Here is a 14,235-nt window from a genome sequence, read left to right on the forward strand (position 1 = left end):
ATAATAACCATGTAGGAAATAACCTAGTAACTCTTTCAAAGCACGAACTGTGCTGAAGTAACCTCTAATTTTGGTACTGCAAAACAAAGAACAGTTCTAAAGAGTTACTACACAATATAGCAATTGAAAGTGTCAGTCCCCCTCAAACCGAGGACCATGACATCTACCTTAAACTCAGTACTTATTCATTACTTACTAAGACTTATGAAATTCTTTCATTTTTGAAGCAGCCTTTCAGAAAGACACAAGCATTCAACTATGACCTTACATTAACAGTATTTGTTTGTCTCTTGCAGAGTCTTTATTCAACAGGAGGGTGGAGGAGAAGTCCAAAGAGCTCTTATTCACACCCCTAGGCTGGCACCACAGCAATCTGGATCTGCTGAGAGAAGAGAATGGGGAGAAACAAGCCATGGAAAGGCTGCTGTAAGAAACTTGTGGGAAAAGGAATTTGCATATCTTGAGTAACAATTTCTGAAGCCCTTCTGTTCCACCAACTTTTAGTGGGACTTGAGCTACAGGAGGCAGTACAAGGAAATAACTTGCATTAAGAACAAAGCATTTTCACAGTATATTTTGGTTGTTTTTTTTTTAATCTTGCAATGTTTATATATAGAGTACAGGACCAAAGCTGACTGTAGAACGTTCTAGGTAACTGTTCCTTCAGAGGACTTCTGCATTGTAAATGTTAAGAAGTTTACTTCAGCTAATCATTGCACTGTATTTTTATATTTTTCAAATGAGAAATCTATTTATTTTGCCTTTTTTATAGGTCTGCTAATCACAACCACATGATGGCACTGCTTCAGCAGCTTCTATACAATGAGTCCCTGTCACTGTCCTGGAGGGATATTATTGTACCTGTGGTCTGCCAGGTAGTTCAAACGGTACGGCCAGATGTCAAGAAGAGAGATGATGACATGGATATCCGCCAGTTTGTCCACATCAAAAAAGTAAGATTCAAGCAGTGGATGTAAGGAAACAAAAGGGTGCAGCTGTTTGAAGAGAATAGTCCCCTTTCCACTGCCCTCAGCATATTCAGTACTGTAATTGGCTGACTTGGCCTTTGGATAAGGTGGGGTTTTGGAAAAAGTTGCACAGAGGAACTTGGCATGCTGTGAAAAGTGCTTTAATGTGCTGGGGCTGACCTCTTCTTTCAGGCTGTAGGCTGCAGAAGGTAGCAAAGAGTAAAATTCTGTAATTACTTGGTTAATTTTTTTGGTTTCTGCTTGTTTTGCTCTTGAGTTGGAGATATACCAAATGCTGGATAAGTGGCTTGCAGGACATGGTGCAGCAATCTGTTGCCCTGTACCTATCCATTATGGAGTATTCAACTTCTCCTATGGCAAGTACAATGACTTTCTTCAAGAGTGAAACTTGATTGTTGTGGAATGGTGTATCCAGTTGTGCCAGATGGCCCAGTGTTGACAGTGTTGAACTGTAAGTCTGCAGTTCAGGCATGCAAACTTCCTTCTGAGAGTCTGATGTGCAAATAACATCCAAGGAGTTAGTGTGACTGAGGACTGAAGATTTGGGCTTAGTTTTCTTTGGCCAAATTCATCTCAGCAGTACTCCTGTTTGAAAGCCATATGAAATTTGAGGGGAACCATGTGATTCTGGTGGTAGTTCTGTGGCATCTCTTCAGGTAGCACCACTTGTTCCGCTTCTCCTGAAACTCCAGTTCAAAGAGCAGTTGTTCAGAGGTGAAAGCTCTTCATAGCTGTCTGCTATTTTCACATGCTGGTAATATGAATGTCCTCTGAAACATGTTATTCAGAAACCTGTTTCATGCTGTTTATTATGCCTGGGATTGCCTGTGACTGCAGGCACACCAGTCAACTGTTTGATATGTTCAACTGGTAGGTAGACGTTTTTTAAATTTTCTTTCTTTATTTTATATTTTTTCCTCCCTTTCCTTACAATTCATTTGTTGATAATAGAGATGGCATGTGCAAACCTATATGTTCCTCATAGCCTGTCAAAATTAGGTTCCCTTGTCATGTGCTGAAGTATACTGGTTTAACAAATAAGCATCTCTTGGGAGGGGTGTAGAAATCCTAGAACTCGGTACTAGTTTTCATGTTGTCCTAAGTTTGTCAGGTTTTAAAGGGAAAGACTTATGTGTCCAGCATGACTGTATCTGATCTTTCATCTGATAATTGAGGGTGTAGCTGAAATGTGTACATCACCTACAATAGGTATTCTGTGTATTAGCTTTACTGCACTACAAGATGTGGGAGTGTATGACAGTTCTAAAAATGTTCTTTGCTTTGTTAGATCCCTGGTGGAAAGAAATTTGACTCCATGGTGGTGAATGGATTTGTTTGCACTAAGAATGTTGCACACAAAAAGGTAATGTAGCTTGATTAATGTTACTGTAATGCATGCTGTGGAAACAAGGGTGCTCTGACTTGCTTTTCTGTCAGGAAGCTTCTCTCACCACCTAGGAGGTTTGTGAGCTCTCTCTGCTTTGAGCCCCCAAAAAGAAGGGCTTTTAAAGCATTTCTTTTCCAAGCTGTTTTGTTTTCTAGCCCAAAGATTTTGGTGGAGAAACTCTCCTCATGCATGTATAGAAAAACATCCTTTCCATCCCTACCACAGTATGAGGCATCTAATAATTACCCCAACTTTTAGGCAGAAAAAGGCATTTGTGGTTCTGACTTAGAATAGTATAGTAAAATGGGTCTTTAAGGCAGGAGGGCAAGATAGGAGTGAACTGCATGAATCAAGTGTATCAAGACTTTGGGGCTCTTAGCAGGGACTGCAAATCCTCTCTAGAAGTGCCTGCTTATGGACAGTACCTGTGAAATTCCAACAACTGGGTGTAGCAACTTCAGAAGCAGGAAGAATGTGTAGTTGGGTCTGCAGGGGGAGATAACTGAGACACTTTAAAGGCAGGTGGGGGTAGCAGGGACCAATCATGATAAATCTGTCTCTTTTTCTTGTGTACTTCTTCCTTTCCAGGTATTTGTATTTTTTGTTTTAACTATTTTTGTGTATTTTTTAGATGAACTCTTGCTTAAAAAATCCCAGAATTCTTCTGCTAAAATGCTCAATTGAGTACCTCTACCGAGAAGAAACAAAGTTTACTTGCATAGAGCCTATAGTACTTCAGGTGAGCATATGCTTTTGTTCTTGGTTAAAATAACCCCAGCAAAATCATGACCAGTGCAAATTCTTTTAGTGTATAAGGTGGAGTTTTATGAGTGAGATTGCATAGAAAAGAAAGAACTTTCTTCTTCTAGTAAGCTAGCTGAGAGAGCTGCTGCAGTAAATACAGTACAAACTTGTAGCCTTGCACTGAGGGTTTTTGTTCTCAAGTTACATGTCCTGAGAACATGTGAGCTTTTGATTCTCACAATGCAGCATTTTAGAAAACTTTTCTTTTTATTGAGACCTTCTGAACTGTACATTCCTTATACAGTATTAAAGCTAGATAAGGTTTAGGTGCGTGAAGAAATATTTGAAAAGTTCACATAGGTGAGGGTTAGGTCAGACCCATGTTATTTTTTGTCAGGCTTGAAAAAATGGAACAGCCATCAACCTAATGGAGTGATGAACTAGAAAATGTCACTTTAGAACAGGTGCCCTGCCCCTGTGAGCAGGGATGTGCTTTAAATATGAAAACACTGAAGTCACAGACCTTTTCTTTATGAAATGCTTATAAAATATTACTGATAAACTAGTGTTGTGCTGTGGGAGTATGAAAATGTTCACAATGGACTACTGATGATGTTTTCTGGATAGCTGTTTTCCCTGTTTTATAGGAAAGGACAGTATGTAAATGAAGTGAAAAGTGATATTAAGCATTAAAGTGGGTTTATTTTCCAGATGGGTTGGCAGTAGTTTACTGCTATACTTTGTTCCTGTCTGCAGGAAAGGGAGTTCTTGAAGAACTACGTACAGCGGATAGTTGATGTCCAGCCCAATTTGGTCCTTGTTGAGAAGACTGTGTCCAGAATTGCCCAGGACATGCTCTTAGAGCATGGTATCACTCTGGTCATCAATGTCAAGCCGGTGAGCATTTCTGATCAGAGTTAGACTTGGCCTTCTGGTAGATTTCTAATGATGTCTTGTAGCAAGCTCCCTGGAGAAAGCCAAGAGTTGTCTTGTTTTCTTCTCTAACCAAATGTTCTCTTCCAAGAAAGTAAGACAGGCAAATCTGGAGAGTTACTTTTTCCTCAGCTCTTCACAGCTATTGTGCTGCATCCTTATTTGATGGGTCCTTGTTACCCTGGTTTAGTTCTAGTTGACTTTGATATCCATTTATTGCAAATCATATGTAGGTCCTCAGCTATTGCTGGAGAGCCTCTGTCCCTGTGAGGCAGGGTACAGACAGCCAAACAGAGTAGCTGTGGGAGTTGGCTGAGCTCCTGGCAGAGCCAGCATTATGCTGATTGCACTGCACCTCCTGGAGGTATCTGGATCTAGTCAAGTGAGAAGTTCTAGGCAGGGTACAATCTCACCAGAATTATTTATCCAACTATGTTTCTAAGATTCTTGTGTATTGTGGATGTGGGTTTGTGGGATTGGGTTTAACTGAGAGTTTGCACTGGTGTTTTTTTGTTAAGAGCAAGATAAGGATGCCAGTGTCCTCTTTGCATTGTAAATTCTTACTGTTCTTTCCAATTTTACAGCAAGTGTTAGACCGGGTAAGTCGAATGACCCAGGGGGACTTAGTGATGTCAATGGATCAACTGTTGACCAAACCACAGTTGGGGACCTGTCATAAATTTTATATGCAAGTTTTTCAGTTGCCCAATGGTGAGTAAAACTTGGTGTGCCTTAGCCTATGTCTGTGAAAGGATGAATGCTTTACTCCTTTTTAAATAGATGTGAACTGTTGGCTTCCTTGTGTGATTGCATATCATCCTACTCATTTTATTTCTGTTACTTCTTGGAACTACAGTGAACTGCCTGTGTAGAGAAAAGTATGATCTTGCTAAGAAAAGACACTCTATAGATTTTGATTAGACTGATTTCTTTCTTCTAAACTGTTTTTTCTCTTCCCACATGCTGTAGTTTGTCTAGTCCAACTTCCTGTTCAAAACAGGAAGGATTAATTTCAATGCAGCATCAGATTTCTTAGGGTTTTGTCAGCCAACTCTTGAAAATATTGCAGAGTGGAGATTTCATAGTCTGTCTGGGCACCATCCTCACTGTAAAGAATTTTTCTGCATTGAAGTAAGAGAATCATTGAACAGCCTGTGTTGGAAAGGACTTCAAAAGATCATCTGGTCCTACCTTAACAAATCCAATCAAAATTTGCCTTTTGCAAGTTGTGCACACTTCCCCATGTCCAGTCATTGTGCATCTTTAAGAAAGATTCCTTTTTCTCTGTAACTCCCCTAGGCAATGGGAGTCTACAAAGGAAGGAAGAAATGCTGCTTGACAGGTTACCAGTGGTGCTGGCACACATAAAAGCTGTGGATGCAGATCTTTGTGGAGATGCAGTCTTTGCATCTCTTCATAGGATCATAGAAAGGTTTCGGTTGGACGAGGCCTTAAAAATAATTTAGTTCTAGCTTCTCTGCCATGGCAGGAACTAGACCTTCCACTAGACCAAGTTGATCCAAGTTCAATCAAATCTGTCCTTGAACAATTTCCTTTCTACTTCCTCATTGCCCCTTCCAGCCTTTAACTGCCCTCAATGTCATAGGCTTTTGACTTATAAGGATGAGCAAATGTGCCTGGAAGGGAAGGGATTCTTTTGCCCCCTGGTGCAGAGTCTACAGTGGCTTTAGAATACTCTCTTTAGGTCAGGGTGTTCCATATGGCCTTCACTTTGACTTTATGATGGCTTGTTTTATAAAACAGGAGATTTATAGCTAATGTTTGGTTTTTTTGTCTTGGTAAAATACGTTATTTTAGTGCAGTAATATGAATTTCTGCAGCTACCAATGTGCTCTAAGTCTCCTTTACAGTCTCTTGGGTGTTTGAGGTATCTAAAAGCAGATTAACTGTAGTTGTCATCCTAACTCCCATGTTTTATTTCTAGATCAGACAAAACCCCTAATGTTCTTTGAAGGCTGTCCCCAGCACCTGGGTTGCACTATCAAATTGTGTGGTGCTGCAGAGTACGAGCTGGCTCGTGTGAAGGAGATCCTGATCTTCATGGTCTGTGTGGCTTATCATTCCCAACTGGAAATCTCATTTCTTATGGATGAGTTTGCCATGCCCCCTACTCTCACCAAGAACACTTCCTTTCACTCCCTTATTGAGGAGCCAGGAGATGAAAATGAACAACAGAACCTCTTCAATGGTGAGGACTTCAGCACAGCAGTCAAAGACATTGAACTATCCTCTGAAAAGCTGCCTGTAATCTCTGAATCAGTGTCCTCTGATGAGGTCAGTTTGCCTGAACCAAGAAGTGTATTTGACAGAGGTGACCAAGAGAGCAGTCAGCTGGAAATGGTGTCCTCCAAGCAGCAAGAGCACCACAAAGGAGAGTCACCATTTGCAGTGTTCAGCTCTGTACCTCATGCAATACCTGAAACATCCCCACTGCCCCTCCATGGCATGGACCAGCACTTGGCCACTCTGGATAACCAGGCTCTAGAGCCTCTTCAACAGGCAGATGATTTACAGGAATCCAGGAGTCAGATGAGAGTCTTCAGAGACCCTCTCCAGGATGATACTGGTTTATACGTCACGGAAGAGGTAACTTCGTCTGAGGATCGTCTCAAAACTTACTCTGCAGCATTTAAGCAGGAGTTGAAAGATGTCATTCTCTGCATTTCTCCAGTGCTGATGTTCCGTGAACCATTTCTTTTGACTGAAAAAGGCATGAGATGCCCTGCCCGGGAATACTTTCCCGAGCAAGTTTATTGGTCTCCTCTCCTCAATAAGGAATACAAGGAGTTGGAGAGCAGAAGGAAGAAGCAATTGTTGCGGGATTTTTCTGGACTACAGGGGAGGAATGGGAGTATCCAAGCCAAGGCTATCCAAATCTTACCTTCTCATGAGTTGGTTAATACTAGAATAGCAGAACATCTACGTGATAGCCAGAGCTTAGCCAGAATGCTGGCTGACTATCGGGCCAGAGGAGGGAGGATACTACAGAAAAGCACGGATCCTTTTGCCCAAAATAAGGATGTGTCTAGTGTCCCTACTGGAAAAACTGGGAGCAGAACTGAAGAGGAGGAGAAGGGACTGGCTCAGAGTGAATCCTCATGGTCTCATAAGGTAAGATTGAGTTAAGCTGCTCAAAACTCAAGTTACATCAGTTTCTCATGGTATACAGAAGGTGTAGGGTCTTATATGTCTTATATTAAACCAGAGGGGATGTTTTTTTGTCTGTTTCTTTCTGTTTGATTATGGTTTTTTTTTGGTTTTTTTTTTTTTTTTTTAATTTTTTTGACTGGGTCATAACTCCCATTTTAGATTGTGGTGCTCTGCAATCATTCAGAAAAAGAGATTGCAAAATTTCTCTGAGAAATGCACAAAGTCAGCCCAGAATCAGTTTTACCTGTTTGACTGGGCTGTACCTAACTGATGTCTGAAAATGAGTCCATGAAGAGGGAGCAAATCTTAAGAGGTTTCTTAAACTGAGCTTTCTTGCTCCTTGTATTTGGTTATTTGTAGAAATGCACTTTCATTTTCAGAGGGCTTTATGTCATGGAAACAGCAGTAGGTTGTAATTACATTAAAAGTACTTGGTTGATTGTAAAAGTTTGGGTGGTCTGAAGAAAAGAGAATCACATAATGGAGGGGAAGGAATCTTCTTTGAAATTTCAAAGCAAGGGAGTATGTGTTTATAATAAAAATATTTAAAGTTTTGGTAAACTGCCATGAAAGTAACCAGCTTGTATCTGAGGAAAAGGATCTTGGGACTTTCTTGAATTGTGAGCTGTTCAGGAAAAATATCTGTGAACAAGAGTAGCAGAATTGATCTGTTGAAATAGTCACTTTGGTCCTGAGCCAATCAGCCCTTGTGTTATTGAGCAGAAGTCACTTTTTAATTGGCACTTAAATGTAGATCCCTGTAGCTTCACAGCCCATAATCTAACAAACTTTAAGAGTAGCCTTTGCTCTGGATCAGACTGGCTGATGCTGTTTTAAATTTACTCAGTGATCAAAGAAAAGTATTTGGTAACATCATAGTTTTGTAGGGTGTGGAGGGGAAAAGAGCTCCATTCCAAGAGCAGCATGGTACATCTCTTCCCAGAGAATAGAAAGATGGAAATCTTTCTATAGCCTGAATGAGTAACTGAAGTATAATATATTGGCAGAGTTCTGAATTCAAGATGTCCTATATCATACAGTAATTTAGAGACTCTGGATGTTTTTCATGAGGCTTTTATTGTTTTCTGTTCCTCTTGGCTTCATTTCCACAGAAACACATGCATGTTCATTGGTTTCGTTATGAGTTATGTTGTTCTAAAAAGGGCACTTAGCAATTACCAAAGCACAAGTTTACCTGAGGCTGGGAGATAATGCCAAGTTTATCTGTACAAAAGGAGAAAGCGGACATTTGTCTTTGAATAAAATTACTAGAATAGAATTTTGTCGACAGAAGTTGTGTGTGAATGGAGGTGTCTGTAACCAGTGAATGAGTTGTTTTCTCTCTACTAGGTGGATTGCCTGAGTCCAGTAAACCATCAGAGGCTCTGTGTTCTCTTCAGCAGCTCTTCTGCTCAGTCCAGCAATGCTCCAAGTGCCTGTGTTAGCCCCTGGTATAAAAACTACTCCTCTACAGCTTGGATAGTTGCTATTCTTTCCTTCCCAAAGTCAGAGTCAGTGCCTGCCTCATGGCAGTATTTCTTTGAGGACTCCTTGGTAGGTTGTGCTCATCCTGGAACAGGAACTTTTGCCAAAAGACTTCTGTCTTGCGTGGTCAGGTGGATCTATAGCAGTATTGCACAACCTCTGTAATACCCAAGGCATGAATGAGAAAGCCCAGCCTGAAACCAAATGCTTTAGTTGGTGTTTCACTGCAGAGTTATGTCTCTGTGTGGGGAGCACTGCATGCAGTCTTGTGAAGAAGAGTTAGTATAAGTGAACACAGGACAGTGTCCAAACCCAAAAGTGAGCCTTGTGAGAATCTTGGAATACTTGCAGATTGTATTATCCAACAGTGGCATTGGAATGTATTGCTATCTTTTTCATACTATAGTCACCAGTATTAAGAGCTTCATTTCCAGCTTAGGGGGCTGTAATTTGCTAATTGTGTGCAATTTATGAAACACTTATCTCTACTAAACAGGACAGGTCTTGGTGTTTAATCATTAGCCTAGGTGTTTTTAATCATTTAACTTGGGTGAAAATAAAGAGATGACTCTATTACAGGGAAAGGTCTAAAGTTCCTGTAAAAGCTTAGAAATGAACCAAAGAAGATGGTGATATGCTCACTAAGCAGCAACAATGAGAGTATGTAAATTAGTGAAGTTAGGGATATCTGAATTATGACATTTAAACTGATACACAATTTAAATGGCTTGGTCACCTCAGTTTCTGGGGAAACTAAAGTTTCTATTAAATATGCTAGAAGAATAAGGATTTCTTGAGGCTTTTTTCATGTTCTGTTCCCTTTTTTGTACCTGGTTAAACATTAGTGCTTGAAGCTTAAAGATGTTTAGACTTCTGTGCCTAGATATTTTTGAAAATAATCTTCAGAAGTGCAGTTGAATTGTATTGGATTTTTAAATGTCAAGTTTAAAGTTGTTCTAGTAGGACTTTGATCTCATTATTAGCAAACCTGACAGCAGGATCTAGGAAGAGTAGTCAAGTGGAAAAAAAAAATCTTTGAAGTTATGCAGGGCTGTAAACAAGCCAGCAGTGGGTGTAGATCTGTGCTCCTAAAGGCCATTGCACAGCTAATGGTGATGGCATCCAGTCTCTAAAGCTTTTCTTTCTCTGCTTTAGGATTGTGACCATGGAGTTCTATGGGAAAAATGACCTAACTCTAGGGATTTTTCTGGAGCGCTACTGTTTCAGGTAAGGAGGAATTTATTCTAATTCCCTCATGCTCACTTGTTACAAGCAAACACGCCCATTGCTTTCCTATTTTGGCCCTGTCCTTCTTACTTCCCTTCAGGATGAAGTGAAACAGATTATGAAACAAAGTTTATAAGTTCATAAAGGCAAATGTGTTCACATAGCCCTTTCTGTAGCAATTAGGGTTTAAGGGCCAAATCAAGAGCCTGAACATGTGTTCCAACTGTCTGTTTTTCAAGACAAGCAACTGTTCTGGTCATGGTTTTCTGAGGTTCCTCTTTGAAGGTTCATACAAGTGTTGGCTAACACTACTCATTTAGTGTCTCAGAGTAAGGCTTTGTCATATGTGCAAGGTGCCCAATGTAAATGGTCCAGAACACTTTGAGCCCTGGCAAAGTACTGTGTCATTTATTTCATCTCACAGAGGTGTAAGTTGTTATGTTTCTGTAATAACTGCTGCTGTCACAACCCCAAGCAGCATCTCAGCAGCCTGTGAAGCTGGATAGGTAACCTGCTCAAAAGACAAGCTTACTCTGTTCTCTCCATTGGCCACTTGCAGTATTTCTCCTTGTGGTGATCAGTGAGAAGGAGCTTAGCTGCCCATTTTAAATTCCTGCTTCTCTCTGCTTATTAGGTAGTGTGTGCTAAAGTGAATGCTTCTCAATCTCCATAGTTTCAGTAATTAAAATTATTATTTTTCCACATGAGCAAGGAGAATCTGAGCTTTTTCAGGCTCTTTCTGGTTTTGAAGAATATCTTATCTGACTTTGGTACCTCAACAGTTCAGCTTTTATTTTTCTGGTATTAGTCTTTCTTCTGTGACTTAAAAAAACCCATCCAAAGAAAGGTCATGGGTTTTACTGTTCAAAGATGTTCTATGGCAGTGTGTTGCTTACCTGTTCCTTAAGGAGCTGAAACATTGTCATTTTAAGGCTCTTTGTCACATCTTTGTCCTCTGCAGTATTTGCTTGGGTACACTGCCAAAGCAGTCTTTTAATTTGGTGCCAAGGACAGGTGCTTTGATCCTTATACAGAATATGTTGGTAGAAAGTGATTCATTGTAAAAAGGTGATAGCCACCAGTATCCAGTCACTGCTTTTGGAACCTATATTGCCATTGCTGTCAGTGGAACTTCATTATGTGCTACTTCTAAATTGCTCTGCAGATACAGCCTTTACTACAGGCTTAGAAAACTCTTTTACAGTGAAGATAAATAGTACTGTGCTATTATAATGCATATTAGATCAGTTGAATCAGTTCTTCAGCAATGCCTGGTAGGTGATCATTCATAACTGTTTCTATTTCTCTCTGTAAGGCCTTCCTACCAATGCCCCAGTATGTTCTGTGAAACACCAATGGTGCACCACATCCGTCGCTTTGTTCATGGGCAAGGCTGTGTGCAGATTGTGTTAAAGGAGCTGGACTCCCCCGTCCCTGGGTACCAGCACACCATCCTTACTTACTCCTGGTGCAGACTGTGCAAACAGGTAAGGATGTGAACTTCAGAATCATTGCTCTTCCAATTTAGTATTCTTGTTGTGACTGGCTTTGTAGGGAAAGGCAGCATTTTTGAGAAAGCACTCATGCCTGGAGCTATGGCTAAACTGGCAGAAAACCTGTTACTGATACATATGTTCTCATGTTACCTACAAATTCCTCTTTTAGCACTGGGGTTGTTGAGGGTGAAAAGTTTTGTTTGAGGTAGTCTTGTTAGAAAGTGTCAAAACTGACTGAGAGCGTAGATCTAAGCAGAAAAAATGGAGTTACACACTTAGAGGTGAAGAGTATGGTCCGTTCCTTGCAGTGAATCTTTATGAGCATGTGGGAAAGGTCAGACACCAAGACCTACTGGCATAGTAATTAGCTAAAGCCACTTACTGTTCTTTGATCTGCTGTGGACTGAACAGCCTACTTTGCGTCAGTGTGATGTCTGGAGTTCCTTCAGTAGTCATTAGAAAATAACATCTTCATTAGAGAAACATTAAATTGCTTTAAAAAGCCCACAAAATAGTAAGATTGTATATTATCTGGAACTTGGTCTGTAATTTAGCTGAGAAAACACTGCTAACTGAATACTCATGTCTAGCTAAACATGAAGAGCCTTCAAAGAGATGAGAGTAAAACATAATGAAAAAAGATTCAAGCAGTACCTGAAATGCAAAACATCTGAATTACCCATATGGATGACTCAGGTCACCTACTTACGCTGCCTTAGACATGGGTGTTGGATGTACAGATACCTGGAGGAGGTTGACGCAGTTGCTGACAGCAAGCCCTGTGTTGCTGTGTATACAGCTGCTCTGTAACCTTTTATTTTTGTGTGCTCATGTAAACACATACGTGGTTGAGGTGGTTAAGTGTGTGTAAAGCGGTGTCTGCTCTAAGCTTGCAAGCACTTCTGAGGTTGAAATACACTGCAAAGCAGCATCAGTGCATTTGTAGCTGCAGAATCACCAGGGAAAAGTATATGATATGGCCACTGCTGCTGGCTGGGTTGCTGGAAATTGAGTCTATACAGAGAAGTAGCATCCCAGAAATAAGCTTCCATCAAGGGTATGTTTGGACTCCCCCAGCTTAGCACCTTTCATCATCAGCTAGCAGTTGTTTAACAGATTTATTTTAACTGTGTGTTGGCCTTAGCTATGCATAAATGCTGTCCTTGTTGTTAGGTATGTTTCAGGGTCATGGGTGCTTCAAGTACTAGAAATACTACTTTGCTGCCTGGATTATCCTCTCCCTAATCTTGTTTGAAGGATTAAATTTAGAAACTTGCCTTTCAATTTTTCAGGTGACACCAGTTGTTCCCCTTTCCAATGACTCTTGGTCTATGTCTTTTGCAAAATACCTTGAGCTGAGGTTCTATGGGTACCAGTATACTCGAAGGGCCAACGCAGAGCCTTGTGGGCATTCCATTCACCATGACTATCACCAGTATTTTTCTTATAATCAGATGGTGGCATCTTTCAGGTGAGTTCCACTGCTAAAATCTTCCTTCTCTCTCTGGTACTGTATGAAGCATATGGCTCTACTAAGGATTCATCAGTTCTGTCCTTCACTGTGATTATAGCATGGGATAGCATAACTGTACCATAACCAGAAGGGCAGGATTGTGTGCTGGCTTACAGAGGGTTTTGTGGGTGGCATCACTGTCCTAGCTGTGGTGGGCAGTGTTCCAAGAGTGGATGACTCCTCTTCATGATACAGAAGGGAAATGCTTTTCCCTACCCAATTCCAAATACTTTCAAAATTTTGGTTTTGCAATATGATTTGTGCTTTAACTTCTTGCCTTGGAGAATGAACAGTGTTATTTTTGCTAAAAGTAACTAAAGCCCTGGACACATTGACAGTGCCCTTTTTCATATAAGGGCCTCAAACCTCAGTATGGTGTAGAACTAGTACTATGTGGCGTGGGTTTTGTTACAAGCTGTTGTATTGCCTTCTCAGCTACTCTCCAATCCGGCTGCTGGAAGTGTGTGTCCCACTCCCCAAGATCTACATCAAACGACAGGCTCCATTAAAAGTTACTATTTTGCAGGATCTCAAGGATTTCTCACAAAAGTAAGCTTTGTTTTTAATGTCTTCCTAATCTTATTTGTACTTTGTACTTTTATTAGCAGGACACACAACTATTTTTGCTAGTATGATGAGATTTTGCTAAATATTCATTATTTGATAAAAAAGTAATAGTTTAAAACATCTGTGTATATACTTCCAAGGGATAGTGGTATTGAAGTCTTTGTTACCTTTGCTTGCTCTGTCTGTACTAATGTCTCAGCTCTTTGTCTGGTGGCAAGTCAGGTTGAACATTGCCAGTAGAAACAAAGATTTTGATCTCTATTCCTGAAAGTTGCTCTGATGTCTGAGTCATATAGCATGTTTCTGAATAATGCTGCCAAGCTACTGAAAGGTTGGCCATCAGCAGGTGTCTGAAATGTTACCTTTTGAAATGCCCAGTTAAAGTATTTTTAATTCTTCACTCTAATGCTAAAAATTAAAAGATGGTCCGAGAAGGCGGACCTGGAAAACTGCAGGTTATACTTTGTACTCTTACCCTAATGTTCCATTATAGAACATCTAACTGAGTTTTAATTCTTCAGCCCCAAAAAACTGCGAAGACCTTGCTCAAATCTCTTGTCTGAACAGAACTGTTGTCATTCTATTGGCCATGTGGCAATGGAACTCTCTGGTATATAAAAGTCTTTGTTAGTTATTGAATATGGTAACAGCAGGCAGACCCTACCTTCTTGTAGTCTAAGGTGAACTACCATGAGCCTAGACACTTTCTAAATGTAGGAACAA

General features: G+C 40.4%; 1 protein-coding gene across 5 annotated transcripts in view; it reads left to right on the plus strand.

Moving 5' to 3' along the window:
* PIKFYVE (phosphoinositide kinase, FYVE-type zinc finger containing) overlaps positions 1-14,235 on the plus strand; it is a 63,807-nt gene that overhangs the window by 32,186 nt on the left and 17,386 nt on the right. For all 5 annotated transcript variants that reach the window (XM_053947338.1, XM_053947337.1, XM_053947340.1 and 2 more), the window contains 12 exons: positions 297-426; positions 773-953; positions 2,278-2,352; positions 3,008-3,115; positions 3,877-4,017; positions 4,638-4,764; positions 5,999-7,185; positions 8,575-8,675; positions 9,865-9,936; positions 11,252-11,423; positions 12,725-12,903; positions 13,381-13,494. In XM_053947338.1, coding sequence (XP_053803313.1) covers positions 297-426; positions 773-953; positions 2,278-2,352; positions 3,008-3,115; positions 3,877-4,017; positions 4,638-4,764; positions 5,999-7,185; positions 8,575-8,675; positions 9,865-9,936; positions 11,252-11,423; positions 12,725-12,903; positions 13,381-13,494 — 2,587 coding nt within the window. The remainder of the gene's footprint in view (positions 1-296; positions 427-772; positions 954-2,277; positions 2,353-3,007; positions 3,116-3,876; positions 4,018-4,637; positions 4,765-5,998; positions 7,186-8,574; positions 8,676-9,864; positions 9,937-11,251; positions 11,424-12,724; positions 12,904-13,380; positions 13,495-14,235) is intronic.

This window comes from Vidua chalybeata, chromosome 7 (genome assembly GCF_026979565.1).
Source record: "Vidua chalybeata isolate OUT-0048 chromosome 7, bVidCha1 merged haplotype, whole genome shotgun sequence".
NCBI lineage: Eukaryota > Metazoa > Chordata > Aves > Passeriformes > Viduidae > Vidua > Vidua chalybeata.